The 22,799-nt window shown below is 51.8% G+C and overlaps 3 protein-coding genes across 3 annotated transcripts; all 3 read left to right on the top strand.

Annotated features, from left to right (window-relative positions):
- The first annotated feature begins 2,833 nt into the window (after positions 1–2,833).
- On the top strand, positions 2,834–5,960 carry LOC101933106 (hemoglobin subunit pi). The gene is made up of 3 exons (XM_024100638.3): positions 2,834–2,997; positions 4,767–4,971; positions 5,704–5,960. The coding sequence occupies exons 1-3, from the start codon at positions 2,903–2,905 to the stop codon at positions 5,830–5,832; spliced, it is 429 nt and encodes a 142-aa protein (XP_023956406.1). The 5' UTR covers positions 2,834–2,902; the 3' UTR covers positions 5,833–5,960.
- A 4,829-nt stretch (positions 5,961–10,789) lies between these two features.
- LOC101935124 (hemoglobin subunit alpha-D) lies at positions 10,790–13,653 on the top strand. The gene is made up of 3 exons (XM_005306157.4): positions 10,790–12,843; positions 13,081–13,285; positions 13,447–13,653. Exons 1-3 carry the CDS (start codon positions 12,752–12,754, stop codon positions 13,573–13,575), a joined length of 426 nt encoding a protein of 141 aa, XP_005306214.1. The 5' UTR covers positions 10,790–12,751; the 3' UTR covers positions 13,576–13,653.
- Positions 13,654–19,558: 5,905 nt separating this feature from the next.
- On the top strand, positions 19,559–20,497 carry LOC101935401 (hemoglobin subunit alpha-A). The gene is made up of 3 exons (XM_005306158.4): positions 19,559–19,716; positions 19,794–19,998; positions 20,277–20,497. Exons 1-3 carry the CDS (start codon positions 19,622–19,624, stop codon positions 20,403–20,405), a joined length of 429 nt encoding a protein of 142 aa, XP_005306215.1. The 5' UTR covers positions 19,559–19,621; the 3' UTR covers positions 20,406–20,497.
- Positions 20,498–22,799: the final 2,302 nt, after the last annotated feature.

Genomic DNA, 22,799 nt, shown 5'->3' with positions numbered 1-22,799 from the left:
ATTACAGATTCATAGATTTTGAGGTCAGAAGGGACCATCATGATCATCTAGCCTGATCTCCTGCACATTGCAGGCCATAATAGACCCCTAACCTGTGGCTGAGTTACTGAACTCTTCAACTCGTGGCTTAAAGACTTCAACTTGCAGAGAATTCACCATTTACACTAGTTTAAACCTGCAAGTGACCTGTGCCCCACACTGCTGAGGAAGGTGAAAACCCCCTAGGGTCTCCACCAATCTGATCCGGGGGAAAAATCCTTCCCAATGCCAAATATGATGACCATAATGGGCTCAAACTTACAACAAAAACCCACAGGCAGAGACCAGGCCCAGAAAATGTCCATTCCAACAGTGAAGGGTTTGGAGAGTCAAGGGTCAACTGAAGCCTGATCAGAATGGAAACACTCGAGCCACCAGCCTTCACTGCACTAGTCACTCTTGCTAGGGCTCCAGCACTCACACATGGAAACGTCCTGCTGCTGGGCAGCCTCTCTCTCCATTAACTGAAGACACCTGCTAATAGTATGCTCCTGTCTGGGAGCAGCAGTGCCTCCCATGCTCCTACACAGGCCTGAGTAGCAATGCTTGCCACAGCATAGGCACAGAGCCTGCTGCCTCACCAGTGGTAGGGAGCCCTGCATAATGATGCATGGCATCCCTGTGCAGTTAGCTGTCGTGGAGGCTAGCAGCCAGGACCAGTTAGTGGGAAGCACTTCCAGCTCTGCATCTACCACAGCTAGAGGAGGACTGAATGCTCTGGCTAGAGGAGCAAATGGAGCCTGCTGAGGGCTTGTCTAGATTGGGGAAATCTGCAATGGTACAAACCCCCAGTGTAGACACATTACACTGGGGTGCTTGATTCTGGTTTCACAGCAGTGCAGAGCATCCACACTGGGGTTGCATTGGTGCAGCCTCACACTGCAAAAGCCTGTAGTGCAGGCAAGCCGTCGCAGGGCAGGTCACACTGGGGCAAGCCCCACTTTGCACTGGTGCAGTGTGTCTCCATTAGAGGCTTCCACAGGTGTAATCACGCCCTTATAACCCTATTGTTCTATGATTAGTGGACATTTCCCTAATCTGGACAAGTGCCGAGACACACAAATGGCCTAAGCCCCACTAGTTCCCTGGAAGGTGTCCCCTGTAAGGCAGAATTACCTTCTCCAGAAAGCAGTAGCCATTGGGTTTAAATCTATTCCTCGAAGACCTTGTGGTTCAGACAGTTTCCAATGAAACATGATGTCCCGACAAGGTGGTGTGGATTGTACAGCATCTCTCCTGACCCTCCACAAATTATTGATCTTCACAGATCACCAATCCCCTCTAGGGGAAAGGGCAGTTGTCGGTCTGGCTTGTGTATATGAGGCATCACACTGCAGTTGTGGCAAGGTGCAAGGGCATTCATTTTGGCTGATGGTGACAGTTTCTTGTCTGTGGCCTGCTGTCAGTATGGCGGGGTGAGGGGAACTGTGTGCATTGCTTTTATAAGTTCATCTTGGTGGCATATGGGTTTGTTGTAGCCTGTGTCACAGGCACTGGGACAAGGGGTCCTTCTTGCAATCACGTCAGCATCTTCTCCAGAGGAGCATTTCTTTGACACTGTGTCTAACCACAGGGCCTGGCAATTCCTCCAGCCCCTCGTGGCTGCCTAGTGACTCTAGACATATGCCAGCCATCCCCTTGCTCATTCACTCCCCCCACACCTTGCTTGTTTCTGTGTATTTAGACTGTGAGCTCTTCCAGGGAGGAACCGTGTCCTCCTGTGAGTTGGTACAGCATGCAACACAATGGGCTCCCAGTCCTGACTGGGGCCTTCTGTGCTATCCCACAATATAAGGGATAAATAATAGTAATAATTAAATGTCAAGGAATGAAAGACCTGAAGAATCAAATACTCCAGCGATGAGCTCCAGAGAGATACCTATAGGCCAATTAATTATAGGTTTCAGAAACTGATTTCTGGGTGCCTGCTATTTTACTGCAAGAAGGCAGCATGGCTCAGACACTTTGAAATCTAGAAAAAAGAACAGGGGTACTTGTGGCACCTTAGAGACTAACAAATTAGTCTCTAAGGTGCCACAAGTACTCCTGTTCTTTTTGCGGATACAGACTAACACGGCTGCTACTTTGAAATCTAGGGATCAGAAGCATTCTGTAGATGTAGAGGTAGTATATAATAATAATTTTCACATATACACACACACATATTTCTGTGGAACCCTACTTAATTCAGCAAGGGGTGTGTGTGTGTGTTTGTACAAAGTATCATTACTACTGCTACTTTCATGAGAAGTTTTTAGATCTAAAGTGATGTAATTTTTTTTAACTAGTGCTACGTAGTAATGTCCTTGTGTAATTAGTAAATAATTCTTTGCAGGAGCAACACAGGGTGAATTCCCACTGACTTCAGTGTGGCCAGAATTTTACCCACAGTCTGCATTTAGCACATCCTGATCTGTCCCATGTATTATATGGAAAGCAGTGATCTGTCACGGCTGTCACCTCTCTCTAAGCCTTTTAGTGTGTTTGTAAAACATGATGATTCCCTCCATGCTCTTTGGCCTGACATTTTTCACTTTGTCATTATGATTCCCCAGTATTGTTTGATTGCTCATCTGTGCCCCTGTGGCCAGTTCATTTCCCAAGGCCATCCCATTGCTGCTTAAGATGTGAGGAATTGATAAAACCTCCCAGTGTACAATCCAGAGCAGGGCAAGGCATTGTTTCATAGGGAGATAAGATAGCCCCACGTGATTGGGTGGGTCCCAGAAGTGACCAATGACAATGGACAGTAGCCAAGTTCTGCTCTCCCCTTCCCCTTTATAACTTAGGCTGTGAAGGCAATCATCACAGACCTGTCCGAGTTTCCATTGTAAGAAGGCTGATCTCACAAGCTCCAGCAACGATGACTCTAACTCAAGCTGAGAAGGCTGCAGTGGTTGCCATTTGGGGAAAGATCGCTGCCCAAGCTGATGCCCTTGGGACCGAGTCACTGGAGAGGTAAGCAATGCTTAGATGATGTGGGTCTGTCTCTGATCTCAGTCTGGTGAACTTATTCTAGTGTAAAACTTGTGTGAATGAGATCAGAATCAGGCCCTGAGACTCTCATTAGAGTCAGTGGGCCAAATTCACCACCAGTGTAAGTGGGCCTAGCAACATTGACAATAATTGAGCTGTGCTTGCTTTTGCCAGGGGTGAATCTGGGCCTGTAATTCAGAGGCCTGGGGAAATCGGAGACAGTGATGGTTGGCTACTGGGCACCCTTGAGTGGGCAGATTTTAAAGTGTATTATTCAAACATTGATGATTGAGGACCTCAGCTTTTCTTGGAGAATAACCTTCATGGAAAGTCTAGTAGAATGTGGTAGAGCTCTATAGAAATTACTTTAAAACTCTAGAATTTATCAGAGAATAATATTCCTGCTATCAAATCCTACTGGATGGTTTCTAAAGAAAGAATGTAATTTTCTATTCACTTGTATAGCACTTTCCATGAATGCTAGCTGAGAGTTCAGGAGAGTGACTCCACATAGTCATTAATACCCAGATAATACCTTGCCAAATGCAAAGGTTATCATTGTTATGAGCTGAACATGAAAAGAAAAGGCATGGATGTGGGGTTTTATGTGAATGATGCAATTTATATTGGCAAGTACTGAGCAATGCTTGAGAATGGATAATATACAGGGCATTCAAGCAGATTGCTTGAAACATGTCTCAACATTCCATTTGATGTGTAACAGATTAATAGGAGAAGAAGTAATCATCTCCTAGCAGTGTATATCACTTCAAACCACATGAACTTGTAGGTCCACGGAGGGTTTGCTGTAAATACACCTATATAGCTTTTTATTGGCAGAACTGGGAAATTATATTTTATGTGAAGTTTATGTTAAGTGAAGAGGATGTTCCCCCCCCAAACATTTCAAATGAACCCAGCTGAAGTTTGGGGATGATCCACCTTATGCCCCTTCCAGTAGAAATCCATCTAAAACTAATCAACTAAACAAGTTGACACAAAGGGAGGGAAAGAACCTGATTGAACCAGGCTTGGTTTCTTCAGACGAAGAAGAATAGTCCCAGGTTTGTGTTATTCAGCCAGTTAATTTTAAATCTTTTGATAGTCCTTTCTGGATGTATAGCCCCACTTATAGTAGGTATAGCAAAGATTCTGGACAATGAAATATCTCTGTATATAGACTATTCACTGTAAGGTTATGGATTTTGCTAACTATTATTAGGAAATACAACTTGGTTCTGCTGAAGAAGATATACTACAGAAGGTGCAGGTATTAGGTTATTTAGTTCAAAGAAGAAAAGAAAGTAAGTTTAAAATGCTTTTTAAATACTTTTCAGCATGCAAATCTAAATTTGCCTCTAGGCTCCCACTACATCTGATTATTCACTGTGGGCCAGAAACCTCCCTGCTATGACTCCATTGATTTATGCAGTTATACCAGGGATGAATATGGTCGGATATTCTTTTCCTAAAATAAAGAAATAAGATTACAAACTGCTTCTGTGGAACTGCTGGCCTGTAACATTTGAATATTCCAGCACCATTTCAGCTCATGGTTTAGTACAGGTTACAGTAGGACATTAACAGTCTAAGGATCACAGATCTTCTCTAATCCATTCTTTATCAGTTCTAGTGCTTTGGACTAGAAGAGCAGAAGGGAGTGTTTATCCAGGGTCATTGCCCCCCTTTCTCCGTGTCAGCTGCTCAGTGCTATTTCCATTGCTCAAGCCATTTCTAATGTTCTCTTCCAGACTTTTTTCAAGCTTCCCCCAGACCAAGACCTATTTCCCTCATTTCGATCTCAGCCAAGGTTCTGCTCAGCTTCATGGCCATGGCTCCAAGGTCCTGGGTGCTATTGGTGAGGCTGTCAAGAACATCGATAACATTACAGGTGCCTTGGCCACACTTAGCGAGCTGCATGCCTACATCCTCCGAGTTGATCCGGTGAACTTCAAGGTGAGTGAATTTCTACATGCAGTGCAGATGGTGAAGAGAGTCCATTGATCACTGAGTCAGTGGGCCCAGGCCACTGCAGCTGATGGGAGCTTAAGCACTGAATACTTCCCCATGTAGTGCAGAGTGCAGCAGGGACTAAGCCTTGCAGCTCAGAGGTGAAGCTATTATCATGCTGAGCCTTGGAAGTGTGGCTGCAGCTTCACTTTAATCAGAGTGGTTGTGGAAGTCCTTGGCTGTTCCCTCTTGTGCTTGCTAAGACTCCTGCCTTTGCTGGGAACAGTCAATCCTGAGAGTGCAGCTGTGGTCCAGGAGTCTGCACACCAGTCTGGGAATGAGTAGACCTGGTTCTGCTCCTGGTTCTGCCATATACGGTGTGTCACATCACATCTGTGCCTCATCTTCCCCCTCTAAAATGGGGATTACGATACTGACAGTTTTTGGCCAAGGGCTCTGAAGTTCCTGCATGAAAAGCCTTCTATAAATGCAAGGGTTATTCACAGTTACTTTGTATTCCCCTTTGGGGGGGGGGGGAGGAGGAGAGAAGAGGGAGCAATGACTTTTCTCTAGTCCAGAAGGCAGATTTCTCAGCCAATAGCTCATATCCACATGATGCGACTCTGTAACTGGCAAGGAGATTCCTGCTTGATTCTTTAAAGGCCGGAGTCTCACCAGCCAGAGGAATGTTATTTCAGGCAGTTCCATTTGATTTCCTCCTGTTCTTTTCTCTTGCAGCTGCTTTCCCATTGCATTCTGTGCTCTGTTGCTGCCCACTTTCCCAATGACTTTACCCCAGAAGTTCATGCTGCGTGGGACAAGTTCCTGTCCCAGATTTCTTCGGTGCTGACTGAGAAGTATAGATAAACTGTCTCCTTGGAGCATGAGGCCATGGCAGCTAGGAGTGGAGTTCCCACCCCTCATCATGCATGCTTCATGAATCCCCACACATGGGTTTTGTCCTTAACAAAAAGTCAATAAATATGTCTTCATGATCTCTGTGCTTTAATTTTTTACTGACTGCAGCCACACATCATTGTTCATAATGGAAGGCGTTCTGACATTCCCTATAGGATGCCACGGGGTTAATTATCTGGGATCCACATACAAACACTTCTATTTACCCTTTTCTCATTATACATTGAACTGAAGGGCAGCAAATTTAAAACCAATACAAGGAAGTATTTTTTGCACAATTAGCCTGTTGAACTCATTACCACAAGATCTCATTGAGGCCAAGAACTTACCCAGATTCACAAATAATTAGATACATCCTTGTTAAAGAGAAGTTACATTAGATAAGATTCCCCCAAACCCAACATTTTAAGGCATAGAACCCTCCTACTTCAGGAAATAAGACAACCTCTAATGAAAGGGTCTAGGAAGAAACTCCTTTGTGGGCAGGCTATACCAGAACTGCCAGTGCAGGGATCTTTGTATATTCTGGTGCTGGTGTTGGTGCTGACCATTGCCAGAGGAAAGCTCCTGGGCTAAGAGGACCCTGGGCTGAGCCAGGCTGGCAGTATCTCTGAGACACCCCCTCCCCAGCTGATTTGCCTGGCTAGACAAAGCCACTGTGGTGCAAGTGTAGCTGGGATGCTGTGTGAAAGCAGAGGAAAGTTCTCTAGCAGGACTTCAAAGCCTGGTTCTGTTTTATGCATTTATATTTCAAGTTAAGTCAGTGCTGGTGGGAGCTGCCAGACTGACAGTCTTGAGCATTAAGTCCTCTGTCTTCTGATGGGCAGCAGCATCCCACCCTGCCCTGGTCTAGATGGGCCACTCTCATTCGGTCTCCATGATTCAGTCTCAGATTGCCAGCAACAGTTCCTATTATGTCCAGTCCTAATTCAATGTACACAGGTAACCAAACAGCTGCCAGAGGTTAGTGACTTTGTCAATGGTGACTCAAAGGTGAAAGGTTCTGTATTACATTCCCATTCTCAGGATGCCTAGCCAGACTCTTGACCAGGGGCGGTGAGTTGTATGGGTCCCATGGTGCCCGGGCTCCAGCAATATTCAGGGCCTGGGAGCCCGACTCCACCAATGTTTGGGGCCGGGTCTCTCCCCTGGCCCTGCCTGCCACCCCCACGTGCCTCCCCCAAGTATCCCCCAGCCCCCACTTGCTGCCCCCATGCATCTCGGGCCCCCAGAGCCTGCAGCTCCACGCTGACTCTGCTCTGCCAGCTCCCGGCATCAACTGCTGCCGCAGAGTTGCAGGGCAGGCTGCCCTTACCCTGCGCTTCTGCCTTGGACACTTCCCTTTTCCGGTGTGACCCTCCACCAGCACAGGGCCTCCCCCGCAGCCCACAGTCACTGCTCCTGCCCCATCCCCAGCAAGGGGCAGCCCCATCCCCCACCCCCAGTGAGGCTACAGTGAGGGGCAGCAGCAGGGGAGGAGATGCACATGTGATGGAAGCCTCCCCCCAGTACCCACCACAGGAGAGGCGAGGGGGCTTCCTGGACCTGAGAGGGGCCCTAGGAGCATGTGCAGTGACAGTGGTGCTGGGTAAGTGTGCTGCCAGGAGGCAGAGAGGGGCCCCTCCCCTAGAACTCACTGCTGCCAGCAGGGAGAGGGCTGGGGGGGGGGAGTCCTCCTCTCTGGCCCCAGCCCCGGGGCAGCCTGCCTGCACCCCAAATTAATCCCCAGCCCTGCCCCACCCCAAAGCCTGCACCCCCAGACAGAGCCCTCACCCCCCACACCCTAACCCTCTGCCCCAGCCCTGAGCCCCCTTCCACACCCCAAACCCCTCATCCCCAGTCCCACCCCCACAGCCCTCACCCCCTTCCATCCCCAAACTCCCTCCCAGAGCCTGCACCCCTCACCTCCTCCTGCACCCCCACTCTTGCCCCAGCCCAGAGCCTACACCCAAACTCATCCCAGAGTCTGCACCCCTGTCATGGAATCCCCAGGCAATGCTCTGGAACTGCTCCCTACAAAGCCAGTCAGGACTCTGGTGAAGTCTCCTCTCTGTGAGCAGAGGGGAAATTGAGGCACACCTACAGTATTCAGAGGAAACATTAAGAACAGTCCCACTTCATCACAATCTCTCACCCTCTGCCCCAGCCCGGAGCCTGCACCCAAACTCCATCCCAGACCCTGCACCCCAGACCCCCGTCCCCACCCAAACTCCCTCCCAATGCCCAACCTCTCACCCCTTCTGCACCCAAACTCCCTCCCAGAGCCTGCACCCCTCCTGCATTCTAATCACCAACTCCAACCGAGGGCCTACACCCGACCTCTTTCCCCCCACCCAAGCTCCCTCCCAGAGCCTTAGGCAGGTGGGGGGACGGGACAAAAGAGTTGGGGGGGCAGAGTTTGCAGGGGGTCAGGTTCTGGGCACCATCAAAATTTCTACAAACCTGCCACCCCTGCTCCTGACCTAGGCTGGAGTGGAACCCAAGACAGAGGTGACAGGCATTGTATCCATATCCAGCCCCTTTCCCCATGTTCCTTTCCAGCTCCATGGGCAACATGCTGACTTCCCCAATACAAACAAGCAATACAATATTCCAAGGCTGCAGGGCACAGGGCAGGATTTCAGCAAGATTTATGGGCACTGTTGTGATTTTAATTGTGACACCCTGAGGAAATGCTGAGTTGCGTGGACTCCCCTGAGTAGTGGAGTGTCCAGTGACAATACTCACTGTTACAAAAACAACAAGGAGTCTGGTGGTACCTTAAAGACTAACAGATTTATTTGGGCATAAGCTTTCGTGAGTAAAAACCTCACTTCTTCGGATGCATCTGAAGAAGTGAGGTTTTTACTCATGAAAGCTTATGCCCAAATAAATCTGTTAGTCTTTAAGGTACCACCAGACTCCTTGTTGTTTTTGTAGATACAGACTAACACGGCTACCCCCTGATACTTAATACTCACTGTTGTACTAGTGCCAGTTTCAGAGTAATCTGGAACTAGAAGAGGCTAGAGATGAAGAACCTTATTTTATCATGATATGCAAAGAACTATCACACCTAGAGGTAGATGTAAATAAAGAAAGCCATTGGGACCCAATCCAGTTCTCATTAAAATCAATAAAAAGAATCCCAGTTGCATCAGGCCTGAAACAGTGCATGCTCAGCGCCTCAGCAACACCTCACATTAGGATGCAGCATTGTAGCACTCTGACTCAGTTTCCCTTTTATGATCCTCAGACCTGGAGCAAAGGTCAACAATCCCTCAGATATGGCTCACTCTTTCAAGGTTTGCTGGGTTTGGCAGGGGAGCAAGGGCACTCACTCCTCTGGGTTCCAGGCTCTCTGTAGGAAGTGGTTGAAATCTCTTCTGACCCCTTGTTGTTTCCTTGACCTGCTTCCTACCATGGGCCTCTGCAGGTGATTCCTCAGACTCAGGTCCTGTGATCCTCTCTTCCTAGAGGTCCAGCTTTGCTTCTCATCACTCTGCTGCTGAAGGGTGTCACTTTCAGTGGCTTCACAGCCTCCTGGAACACCTTCTACCTTCTCCCTTCAGGGCCAGACCCAAGATATACAATCCCTACTGCAGCTCTTCTCTCTCAGTCCTCCCCTATTGGGCCTTCCTTTATAGCAATCATTTAGTCTGTTTCTTCCCAGCTGGGTCTAATCCTTAATTCCTTCTATTGCCTGGAGGTGTCAGAATAGGCTAATTGGACTCTTGGTCTCCCCTTAGCCCTGTCACTACCAGTGTGGGGTTTATACACACAAATCCCATCACAAATCCCTACAAGCAAGACGGCTGATTTTGTGGCTTGTGGTTCCTCTGGACCAGGCTTGACAAACTCCTGGCCTGGCCTGGTGGATCCCATGATATAAGAACATAAGAGCTGCCAGACCAGGTCAGACCATAGTCACTCTTGCCCATTATTGTCTCCAACAATAACCTGAACCAGAGTTTTGAAGGGAATGTACAGAACAGGGCAATTATGGAGTGATCCTGCCCTCTCTTCCCTTCTCAGCTGCTGGTAATCAGAGGTTATGGGATGCCCAGAGCATAAGAACATAAGAACAGCTCTACTGGGTCAAACCAAAGGTCCATTAAGCCCAGTATCCTATCTTCAAACAGTGGTCAATGCCAGGTGCTTCAGAGGGAATGAACAGAACAGGTAATCATCAAGTGATCTATCCCCTGTCATCCATTCCCAGATTCTGGCAAACAAAGGATAGGGACACCATCCTTGATTAAATTATCTAGTTATTTTTTGAACCCTGTTATAGTCTCGGCCTTCACAAACATCCTTTGGCAAAGAGTTCCACAAGTTGACTGTGCCTTGTGTTAAGAAGTACTTCCTTTTGTTTGTTTTAAACTTGCGGCCTATTAATTTCATTTGGTGACCCCAATACTTGAGTTATGAGGAGTAAATAACACTTCCTTATTTACTTTCTCCACACCAGTCATAATTTTATAGACCTCTATCATATCATCTGTTAGTCATCTCTTTTCTAAGATGAAAAGTCCCAGTCTTATTAATCTCTCCTCATACAGAAGCTGTTCCATACCCCTAACCATTTTTGTTGCCCCTTTCTGTACCTTTTCCAATTCCAATATATCTTTTTTGAGATGGGACGACCACATCTGCACACAGTATTCATGATGTGGGCGTACCATGGATTTATATAGAGGCATTGATATTTTCTGTCTTATTATCTATCCCTTTCCTAATGATTCCCAACATTCTGGTAGCTTTTTTGACTGCTGCTGCACATTGAGTGGAGGTTTTCAGAGAACTATCCACAAACTCCAAGATCTTTCTTGAGTGGTAACAGCTAATTTAGACCCCATCATTTTTTATGTATTGCTGGGATTACGTTTTCCAATGTACATTATTTTGCATTTATCAACATTGCATTTCATCTGCCATTTTGTTGCCCAGACACCCAGTTTTGTGAGGTCCCTTTGTAACTCTTCACAGTCTGCTTTGGACTTAACTATCTTGAGTAGTTTTGTATCATCTGCAAATTTTGCAACCTCACTGTTTACCTCTTTTTCCAAATCATTAATGAATATGTTGAACAGAACTGGTCCCAGTATAGACCCCTGGGGGATACCACTATTTACCTCTCTCCACTCTGAAAGCATGGGGTTGCATCCCTGAGCATCTTGGCTAATAGCCATTGATGGACCTCTCCTCCATGAACTTATCTAGTTCTTTTTTTGAACCCAGTTATACTTTTGGCCATCATAACCTCTTCAGCTTCAGATTCTGCAGAATGAAAGTTTTCATTGAAAGACAATTAATAGCCCTTATAGTTGTGAAAATAATGTTACAAATGTGAACCAATGTTGGAGACAACAGCTTTGAGAGTTTTGAGCAAGTGGTCTGTTGACCCTGAAGCATAACAAATACACTTTAGAGACCAGAATTCCTGATAACTTACATAGGCTGTTGTACACACAAATTGTATATTTGTAATTTGCATGTTTAATTACTGTAATTGCATAGGCAAATAGCCAAATGAAGAAAGAGCAGAAATGGTAATGTTCTTGATAGTGCCCTGCAACTTGTATTCCTCATAAAGTGATTCCAAAATCTGCTGTAAATTTACTAACAGTTTAGTTACTATGAAAAGGCCATTTTCCCTTGATCTTTGTGCACACCTCTCTTGGTCATCCCTGGCAGAACCCCTGTAAACTGGGAGACCTAACTTTGTAGCCCCAACCCAGCCAACACAATTAAAAATGAATTTTTGCTTCCTACACAGACTGAATTTGACATACATCCTGTTGACTCCCAAAGGGTGAAGGGAGTAGAGAGAAGCAGTAGACATGTTACATTCATATTTTGCATTGAGTCTTTCCTTAGAAGACTATGGGTTTTTTCTTTTTCCAAATATGCTTATGTAACAAAACAGCATGGGGCCTTCCTTGACTAGAGCTCTTTTATCTAGCAGAGAAAGGCATAACAAGAACCAACAGTTGGTAGTTAAAACCTGATAAATTCAAGAGGTCAGGCAGATGATCAAATGGTCCCTAGTGGCCTTACAGTCTAGGAATCTATGAGAGATTGAAATTTCTAAACAAGCAGATAGAGGGCAGCTTGAGAAGTTCAAGTGCAGTAAATCTCCCAGCAGGATGGAACTACCCAAGGGAAGTGAAGAAAAACAAGAGTGCTTGAGATGGGTCAAATTCTCCTCATTTACACCCCGCTCACCCTAGTGCCTTGGAATCCTTCCTAGTTTACCCTGGTGTCACTGAGGGGAGGATAAGAGGGCCCTGTGGACTGTGCTAAGAGACCCTTGTGTGCTACCCTCTGGGGGCAAAGAGGCTAGTTTCTGTTATGCTCCAGAGCAGCAAAGGGAGTGTTCTGCACCAGATGCAGACCAGTCGAAGCTGGGGTTTTTGGCTGACCACGATAGGAAAGGCTCAGGAGGGTGCCCCTTGGAACATTTCCTTTGACGTTACAGTTTAATGATTTTTACAGCCCTCCTGCTGTTTCCTTGCGCTAGCCGGGGGCCTGGCGGTTGGGGAGGGGACTGTGAGTGCTTCGATTTTTTGTGTGGGATCTGCCCTGAGGGCTAGGTGCCCGTGGGGCTGTTCCCAGACCCTCTGCCTTGCTGTCCTGCCAGGCACAGTGGCACGGGATGTGCTTGCCTGCTCCGGGGTCCCAGGACTGGAGGCCGGGCTGTGCCCCGTGTCTCGGGCAGGTCTCATTAGGAAGGCGATAGCTGCCCGGCCGCACGCCCCTCGCCCCGGATAAGATCAGGGCCGGCCCAGCCGGAGCTAGGAGGAGGGCGGCTGCCACAGCTATAAAGGGGGCGGCAGAGGCGAGCGGACCCGGACAGCCAGCCCAGCGCAGACCCCCGACCGCCGCCATGCTGAACCACGACGAGAAGCAGCTGATCAAACACGCCTGGGAGAAGGTGCTGGGGCACCAGGAGGACTTTGGGGCCGAGGCCCTGGAGAGGTAAGGGCGGGGGCAGGGAGGAAACCAGCGCAGGCACGACTTGGAAATGACCCAGCTGCGCAGCTGGACCGGGCTGATGGGGGCACCCCACCCGATTGGGCAGGCGGCCGGGGGGCTCCCCTGGCACCCGGACGGGAGGGCGCGGGGTGTCCCTGCCGGCCGGCGCGCGGCTCCCATGGCACCCGGGGTGGGGGACTTTGGGATTCACTGTCTCTGACCTCCCTCCCTCCCCCGCAGGATGTTCGCCGTCTACCCCCAGACCAAGACCTACTTCCCCCACTTCGACCTGCACCATGACTCGGAGCAGATCCGCCACCACGGCAAGAAGGTGGTGACCGCTCTGGGGGACGCCGTGAGGCACATGGACAACCTCAGCGAGGCGCTCTCCGAGCTCAGCAACCTGCACGCCTACAACCTGCGCGTGGACCCGGTCAACTTCAAGGCAAGTGCAGGCCAGGGCCGGGGAGAGTTCCCGGGGGTGCGGGATCAGCCCCCCCTTTCCCTTCTCTCCCGGGGGTGCGGGCTGTCCCAGGCGCTGCCGGCTCGGGGCTCCCTGGGGCCGAGGGTTGGTCTGCCGCTGACACTGTGCGCTTTGCTTTGCAGCTGCTGTCCCACTGCTTCCAGGTGGTGCTGGCCGTGCACCTGGCCGACGAGTACACCCCGCAGGTGCACGTCGCCTATGACAAGTTCCTGGCCGCCGTCTCGGCGGTGCTGGCCGAGAAGTACCGGTGAGCGGTTGGCTCTGGCGGCTCCGGCGGGTTAGCCACGCGCCCTGCTGTGCTCTGACCCAATAAAGATGCCAACCACGCAGCTCTGTCTCCGTGTCTTATTGGGGGGGGGGGGGTACTCAGCTCTGCCGCTGCCTGTAAGTCACTGGGGTCTGCATTCTGTGAAACAACCGGGTCTGATAAACTCCTCAATGAGACCTGCCAAGGGCACAGGTGCTGGATTGAAGTGGTTTCCATCCTGTACAGGGTTTACAGTTTGATTCAATGGCTCCCAGCGTTGCCAACGTTTTTAGAGACACAAGGTGGGGGAGGTATGGTAATACCTTTTATTGGCCCAACTTCTGCTGGTGAGAGAGAGACATTTTTGAGCTTATCAAGAGCTCTTCTTCCGGGCTGGGAAAGGGACTCAGAGAGTCCCAGCTAAATACAAGTGGAACAGATTGTTTAGCACATGTAGATAACATTTTCAAGATGAATTGGCCTGTTTTTGTAACAAAGTTACAAAGTTTTTGTAATCCATCACTTCCAAGGGTGCTTGGAAACAGCCTTTTCTACCTATTGCTGGGTCTGATGTGGGGACCTGGCCCGGACTGCCAGCTCCTGTCACCCACCACAACTTTGGGCCCCAGTGGACCAGGGTTAGACTCACAGTAATGATCTAGAGGTAGATATAAGAAGGTGAGGCTGCACAATGTCCTTATTGCAATACTAAAGAGGGTCAAGAAGAATAACTAAGCTCTCCTGGGAGATGCTAGGGCCACTCCTAGGAATGGGAGGACAATAGTAGCAGAGAATAGATTAAGTACACATGGGCTTGGGCTTCTCGACTCCAAAAGGGACTGGCAGAATCAACAAGAAAAATACAGAGGCAGTGACTCTGGAACACCAGTGCCATGTCAGAGTGTGGGAGCACTCCGCGCTGCAGGGTGTGCTTTTATCAGCCAGAACATGTACACAGCTGGTGGACATGCTGAGGTGAGAGCGGGAGCAGACTTGTGGTGAAAGCAGGGGCTGGGGGGGGGGGGGGAGGGGGGCAGGAGACAGAGCTTCTAACTCTGACTTTCTGTGCAACCTGGGGCAAGTCACTAAGGGCCCAGTCCTGGACACTTTAGAGTCTATAGCCACACTCCCATTGACTCTCTAGTCTCTCTCTGCCTCCTGCTTCTTCATCTTCAAAATAGAACTAACATGCCTCACCTACTTGGCTGGGGAGGAGGGTGTGCAGTGGGGAGGCTGAATTTTTTACTTTGAGATCCTTGAGCCGTACTATCTTCTAGGGACAGAATTAGGGCCTATCTTCAATTGTCACTATCACTTAGCACTTGTCTTTAGATCTGCAGAACGGGCTGAATTGTGGGACCCAAACTTCCCATACTGGAGCTGCTCCACATGGGAAGTTTGAGTCCCATAATTCAGAGACTCAGACATCTTACCCACTGTGCAGGCCAAACTGTTCTCAGACTAGTGATTGTCTGGGACAAACCAGGACTGGTTACCCTGGGTCAAACCATGACTGCTCTGAAGCCTCCGCTTTTGCTCCAACCAAGACAGCTGGACTGAGGGAGGATGGCTTCCATTTTTTAGAAGAAAAGCCCCAAAGCTCTCCACTTAGCACCCATGCCCTGCATTAAATCTCCGTTTAAAATAGGCCGTGCCACATTAGTTGTGTGCTGCGTGCACACCAACCTCTCCCTTTGTTTGGGAGTCTTCGGTGCTCTGGCTCAGCCAGAACCCTAGTGAAGTGCTTTGTGTTCTTTATCTATCATCACCAAACATGTATGTATGTGAGCCTGTGAGAGAGGGAGGGGATGTGTGTGTGAATAGAGGACAGGGTTTTTGGGGTGGCAGTGTTTGTAAGTGTGTGTTTGTGTGTAGATGAAGTGTGACTGTGGGTTTTGTATATGGTGAACATGGGGGAGCGGTGTGTGACCCTGCACTGTAAGGGGACAGTGACTGAGGAGACAGTACATGGAGGGGCACTGTGTAGGAGGGGACCGTATGGGGGCCAGTGTGTGGTGCAGCGGTGAAGGGACTGGGTGTATAAAGGAGCAGAATGTTGGGGGGCAGTGTGTATGAAGGGGCTGTGTGCATGGGGGCAGTATGTATGAGGGAGCAGTGCGTGAGGATGGTCTGTTGGGGGAGTGTATGTGAGGGGGCAGCATGCGGGAGGAGTGTGTATGAAGGGGCATGTGTTGGGGGGCAGAATATATGAAAGGGCTGTGTGTAAAGTGTGTATGAAGGCACAGTGTGGGGGGACATGTATCTGAAGGGGCAGTGTGTATGAAGTGGCAGTGTTTGGGGGCAATATGTATTAGGTGGCTGTATGTAGAGGGGCATTGTGGGGGGGCAGTGTGTATGGGGGAAATTGTATGGAGCAGCAGTGGGGGGCAGAGTGTATAAAGAAGCAGAGTGTTGGGGGGCAGTGTGTATGAGGGAATAGTGTGTGGGGAGGGGCTCAGTGTGGGGGTCAGTGTATGTGAGGGGACCATGTATATGAGGGGACAGTGTGGTGGCAGTGTGTAGGAGTGGCACTGTGTGTGTGGTGCTCTTTGTGGGGCTGTGTGTATGAGGAAGCAGTGTGTGGAGCAGTGCATACGAGGGAGCAGTGTGTGGGGAGGAGCTGTGTTTGAGGGGGCAGTGTATGGAAGGGTAGAGTGTGTGAGGGGGCAGTGTGTGTGTGGAGGGTTAGGGTGTGGGGAGGCAGTGTGTATGAAAGGGCAGTGTGTGTGAGGGGACAGTGTGTGTGTGAAGGGGTAGGGTGTGGGGGGCAGTGTGTACAAAAGGGCAGAGTGTGTGAGGGGACAGTGTGTGTGTGGAGGGGTAGGGCGTGGGGGGCAGTGTGTGTGAGGGGGCAGTGTGTGTGTGAAGGGGTAGGATGTGAGGGGGCAGTGTGTTTGTGGAAAGGTAGGGTGTGGGGGCATTGTGTACGAAAGGGCAGTGTGTGTGAAGGGGCAGTGTGTGTGTAGGGTTAGGGTGTGGGGAGGCAGTGTGTATGAAAGGGCAGTGTGTGTGAAGGAGCAGTGTGTTTGTGGAGAGGTAGGGTGTGGGGGGGCATTGTGTACGAAAGGGCAGTGTGTGTGAAGGGGCAGTGTGTGTGTGGAGGGGTAGGGCGTGGGGGGCAGTGTGTACAAAAGGGCAGAGCATGTGAGGAGGCAGTGTGTGTGTGGAGGGGTAGGGTGTGGGGGGGCAGTGTGTATGAAAGGGCAGTGTGTGTGGAGAGGTAGGGTGTGGGGGGCATTGTGTACGAAAGGGCAGTGTGTGTGAGGGGGCACTGTGTGTGTGTAGGGTTAGGGTGTGGGGGGGAAAGTGTGTACGAAAGGGCAGAGCATGTGAGGGGGCAGTGTGTGTGTGGAGGGGTCAGTGTGTATGAACTGGAAGTGTGTGGGGAGGACAGTGGGTATGAACGGGAAGTATGTGTGGGGGCAGTGTGTATGAAGGAGCAGCATGGGGGGCAGTGTGTGGACGGGAAGTGAATGGAGAGGGAGTGTATATGAGGGGGCAGCGCGTGGGGCAGTTTGTAGGAAGGGGCAGTGGGGGGGCACGTGTAGGGGGCAGTATGTATGAGCCAGCAGTGTATGAGGAGCACAGTCTGTGTTACAGGGCAGTGTGTGTGAGGCAGTAGTGTGGGGGGCAGTGAATATGAAGGGGCAGTATGTGTGTAAAATATATATGATGGTGCAGCATCAGGTTGGCAGTGTGTGTGGAGGGTCTGGGTCGAGGGCTGTGGGGGCAGCGTGTGGGGGGCAGTGTGTATGAAGCAGCAGTGCGTGGGGGCAGTGTGTGTGAGGGGGAGTATGTATGAGGGAACAGTGTGTGGAGGGGCAGTGTGTATGAAGGGGCAGTGTGGGGATGTGTGTATGGGGAAAGTCTGTATGAGGGAGCAGCGTGTGAGGAGTGGGTGTGGGGTGGCACAGTGGAATAAGAGAGAAGGTCCTCTCATGTAACAGCAACTGGTTAAAAGACAGGAAACAAAGGGTAGGAAGAAATGGTCATTTTTCACAATGGAGAGCAGTAAATGGGATGGGGGGCAGGGATCTGTACTGGGACCAGTGCTGTTCAACAGAATCATACACTATCTGGGAAAAAGAGTAAACAGTGAAGTGGCAAAGTTTGCAGATGACACAAAACTACTCAAGATAGTTAAATCCAAGGCTAGCTGTGAAGAGTTAGGAAAGGATCCATAGAGGCTGGAGGTGCTGCCGCACCCCCCTGCTTGAAGTGGTTTTCATCATACACAGGGTTTACAGTTTGGTTCAGTGGCTCACAGCATCCCCACGATATACATTGTTCCAGCCTCCCTGAAGGGATCTCACAAAATTGGGTGACTGGAGATGAACAAAATGGAAGATGTTAATAAGTGCAAAGGAATCTACATTGGAAAACATAATCCCAACTATCCATACAAAATGATGGGCTACATTAGCTGTTACCACTGCAGAAAGAGATCTTGGAGTCATTGTGGATAGTTCTCTGAAAGCTACTGCTCAATGTGAAGCAGCAGTCAAAAAAGCGAACAGTGTTAGGAACCATTAGCAAAGGGATAGATAATAAGACAGAAAAGATCATATTGCCTCTATATAAATCTATGATATGCCCACATCTTGAATACTGCGGGCAGTTCTGGTCACCTCGTTTAAAAAAAATAGAATTTGAAAAAGTATAGAGAAGGGCAACAAAAATGATGAGGGATATGGAACAGCTTCCGTATGAGGAGAGATTAAAAAGCCTGGGACTTTTCAGTTTAGAAAAGAGACAACGGGGGGATGTGATAGAACACCATAAAATCATGAGTGGTGTGGAGAACGTAAAGAAGGAAGTGCGATTTACCCCTTCACATAACACATAAAACAGGGATCACCCAATGAAATTAACAGGCAACAGGTTTAAACCAAACAAAGGGAATTACTTCTTCACATAAGGAACAATGAAACTGTGGAATTCTTTGCTGGGGATGTTGTGAAGGCCGAGACAATAACTGGGTTCAAAAAATAATTAGAGAATTCCATGGAGGACAGGTCCATCAACCACTATTAGCCAAGATGCTCGTGGATGCAACCTCATGCTCTGGGTGTCCCTAAACCTCTAACTGCCAGAGGCCAGGAGTGGAGGACAAGGGGATGGATCACTCAATAATTGCCCTGCTCTATTCACTCCCTCTGGCACTGGCCACTATCAGAAGACAAAATACTGGGCTGGCCATTCTTGTGTTCTTAGCAGGGGACCAGTATGTGTGAAGGGGCCAGGAGGGGTAATGTGTTTCCGGGGTCAGTGTATAGGAGGGGGCAGTATGGGGAGCACTGTATGGGGGAACTGCCCCCTGAGTAGCGCTAATGCTACTTTTTATACTTTCTCCTTAGCAGCGTGAGCCACCCCTCCCAAGCCCGTGTTCTCTGCCGGGCGCAGCAGACACTGGCAGGGAAAAGGCGGCGGAGGATTCAGGGAGTGGGCTAAGATACTCTCGGCTGAGAATTGTTTCTCTCGTTTTGTCTGTAGTTCAAGGAGGCGCCCGGGTCCACCCAAGCAGACCCGCCGCCTCATGCTGCCTCTACGGGCAGAGCCCCCCAACGGGCTCCATGGGCGACCCCAGGATGCCCAGCCATAGGCACCGCCTAAGGCGGAGGAGCCCAGCACTCTGGACAGCTCTCCCCTTAGCCCACTAGGCAGCAGGCCGGGGAGATCGCTGCTGAGTGTGGCGCCTCTCCGCGGATCGTTCAGCTCCTGGGGCTTTCAGAGCCCAGGGCAACTGGTGGCCCCAGCATGAGGGACATGCGCCTGCCCCTGCGCTTTGCTCTCCCCGGTGCGCCCCCAGGGGACAGGCCCCCTCTTTCTTGCGCAGGGGTGTGTGAAGTGTCCGGGCGGCAGAGCAGCTCTCTTCGCGGGGGTCCAGTGCCTCCTACTGGGCATCCTGCAGGCAGAGCAGCTCAGCGGTCCCCTGGCAGGCCCGGTGCCAACCAATGGGGGAGGTGGGGCGGGCCGCGGGGACGGGATATAAGGGTGGCCGGGGCTGCAGGCGGGTACCCTGGAGGGATTGGTGCTGCGGAGCCGGAACCATGGTGCTTAACGCGGGTGACAAGGCCAACGTGAAGGCCGTGTGGAACAAGGTGGCCGCCCACGTGGAGGAGTATGGCGCCGAGACCCTGGAGAGGTAACAGCCGCTGCGCCCTGCCCCGCGCCCCGCCTGCGCCCGGCCAGCCCCCCCTTAACCCGCCATGTTCTTTGCAGGATGTTCACCGTCTACCCCCAGACCAAGACCTACTTCCCGCACTTCGACCTGCACCACGGCTCCGCCCAGATCCGGACCCACGGCAAGAAGGTGCTGACTGCCCTGGGGGAAGCCGTGAACCACATCGATGACCTCGCCTCGGCTCTCAGCAAGCTGAGCGACATACACGCCCAGACCCTGCGCGTGGATCCCGTCAACTTCAAAGTGAGTGACCAGGAGAAATGCTCCTCGCGGGTCCGAGCCCGCTGCTCCCCCCTCCCCCGGGGCACTCCCCAACCTCCCTCCTATGCGGCGCCCGCAGCCCTTGCTGTCCCTGTGCCCCCGCCCCTGGGGCGGACTGCTGGGTTATAGGGGCGCCCCATGACTGAACAGGGCCGGGAGGACGGTGCCGGGCTAGCTGAGGCCGGTTCGGGCAGCAGCTGGGTGGCCCCTTCTGTGCAGCCGGTTCCCAGCTTTTCTCACTCGCGTGCCTTGTCTTCCAGTTTCTGAACCACTGCTTCCTGGTGGTCGTGGCCATCCACCAGCCCAGCGTCTTGACCCCCGAGGTCCACGTCTCCCTGGACAAGTTCCTGAGCGCTGTGGGCACTGTGCTGACCTCCAAGTACCGTTAGGCGGCGGCCTCGGCCGGGCTGGCCTCCGCCAGCCCCTGTGCGCAACCAAGCAGCCCAATGATCTGAAATAAAAGCCGCTGCCTTGCGCTCCACGTGTGCTGTCCTGCTCTCTCCTTGCGCCGCGCGGGGCTGGGGCTGGAGGGTGCGGGCTGCAGGGGCAGCTGGGCCGGGTGACAGCAGCGGGTGGGTCCCGTGGCGCACCCGGCAGCGCTGCGACGCAGCACCCCACCCGGGGCGGCCGGGCGGGGACCCCTCGGCGCAGCCATACACCAGTCCCGGGGGACCCGCACCTTTGGGTGTTGCGAGGGCCACGTCTCTGCTGCGCTCCCAGCCAGCGTCCCCATACGCACGGCGCAGCTTCTGCACGTTTCCCGGACCCCGGAGCCCCCAGCCCCGCGGCTCCCGCCCACCACTCCTCTGGCTGACCCCAGCCGGGGCCGGGCTCGGCGGTGCCGCTGGGTTTTGATCTGCTTTTCACCGAGCAGCCACGCCCTGGGGTACCGGAGCCGCGCGGGGCCCGGCCGGGGACTGGGGGGACGGCAGGATCGGGCTCGCTGGGAAGCAGGTTCTTTGCCTTGGCGGGTGTTTCCCAAGACTCCTGCCATGGGGACAGGACATGCCCTGGGACCCCCTTAGCTCCCCTCCCCCCGGAGTCTGCATGAGCCCAGCCAGTGGCACGGAGTGCAGGATCGGGCCCTCCTTTGACCTGTCACCTGGTTAATGACCCCAGGGTACCGGAGACAGGCCCTGCCTGCTCTGTGCCTCAGCCCACGGCCTGTGGGTGCAGCTGCAACCCGCCAGCCCATGGACTCCTCGGGGCTGGTTGTTCATGGGAACTGGGCAGCACTGGGCAGGAGGGGCTGCGGAGCTTCTGGGGCCAGTGCAGCCACACAGTGAGGGGCAGGGTGCCAGAACAATTTGTATAGTGGGGGCGCTGAGAGCCATTGATCCAAACTGTAAACCCCATATATAAAGGAAACCACTTCAAGCCAGGGGGTGCAACAGCTCCCCTAGTCCCAGCATCTATGGCGAGGGGCCTAGGAAAAGCTGTCTGGGGGCCTGGGCTCTCTCCCTTCTTGCAAGGCACCGGGTTCTCTGGCTTTCTGCACCCTTGGGACCCCACCCAGGGGTGTGCTGGCAGAGGGATGCGGACTCCACCCAGGGGCAGGCTGGCGGAGGGACAGGCAACCCACCAGTGGGCAGGCTGGTGGGGGATGGGGACCCCACCCAGGGGCGGGCTGGCAGGGGACGGGGACCCCACCCAGGGGCAGGCTGGTGGGGGGACAGGCAACCCATCCGGGGGTGGGCTGGCAGGTGCGCAGCATGTGCCCTGTCTAGAGCCTCTGCACTATGACTCACTGGGGTCAGATGAAGCCAACGAGGGCTGAGAGGGGAGAACAGGCCCCTGGGGAAGGCTGTGGGGCAGCTGCATGGCCCAGGAGCTCCCTGCACCAATCCCCTGGCCCTTCCATTGCAGGCAGGAGGCAGGGGTCAAACACACCTAAGGCAAACCCAGCCTGAGCCTCCAGGCCAAGGGGGAGGGGCACCTGGAAACAGGGAGGAACAAGGTTTAAGCTACAGCAAAAAGCAAAAGCTTCTGCCAAGCCCCCCTCCACCCCACCAAGGCAATGGCCTGAGTCCACCCCATGACAGACAGTGAGGGTGCCTGGCTGCAAACTCAGAATTGTCCCCAGGCCTGGCCTTTGGAAGTCTATGCTTAGGAGGTGAAAGGGATGTTGCCCTCTGCTGGTCTGGCCCCACTGATGTCAGAGGGCACCTTTCCCCGGGGCTGTGTCTGGCACGCAGGAAGGGGTAATGAATTCAGACCAGTCACTGGTGCCCAGAGCCAGTGAGCCCCTTCACGAACAGGAACCAGCCAGCTGTCTTATGAAGCTCCAGCAGATTCCTTTATTGAGAGGTACAATTTCAAATCCATTATTCAGTGAGCCGGAGGATTCTGCTTGGGATCTCTCTCCAGCATAGCTGGTGGGCATGAGAGCAGTGCACAGGCCCCAGGGGATCAGCAGGTCTCTCCTGCATCCCAAGGGAGGCACGGGAGAGCCCAGAGAAGGAGGGTCAGGGTTCAAAGGGCATAATGAATAACTGCTATTCCAGAAAGCAGTTCATGTACTGCCCAGCAGGGTGTGCCCCCCAGCAGTGTCATAGAGAACAGGGCAACCCTCCCGTATGTATGGACGGAAGGACCCCAGAACTTACAAAGGTTAGGATGGGCCTGCAGAAAGTTTAAGCATCTTACAACAGCTCCAGACCCTGTGAGCACTGCATCAGTGAGCAAGGAGCTCATAAGGAACCGCACCTGCAAACTTCATGATGGTAAGCACAGTGCATAAGACTTCAGTGCCTGGCATGAAGCGCCTAATGGGAGGCTATGTA

The sequence above is a fragment of the Chrysemys picta genome, chromosome 10 (assembly GCF_011386835.1).
Source record: "Chrysemys picta bellii isolate R12L10 chromosome 10, ASM1138683v2, whole genome shotgun sequence".
In the NCBI taxonomy this organism is placed as follows: Eukaryota; Metazoa; Chordata; order Testudines; family Emydidae; genus Chrysemys; species Chrysemys picta.
The sequence above is the reverse complement of the archived record's forward strand: the minus strand, read 5'-3'. Positions and strand labels throughout refer to the sequence as shown.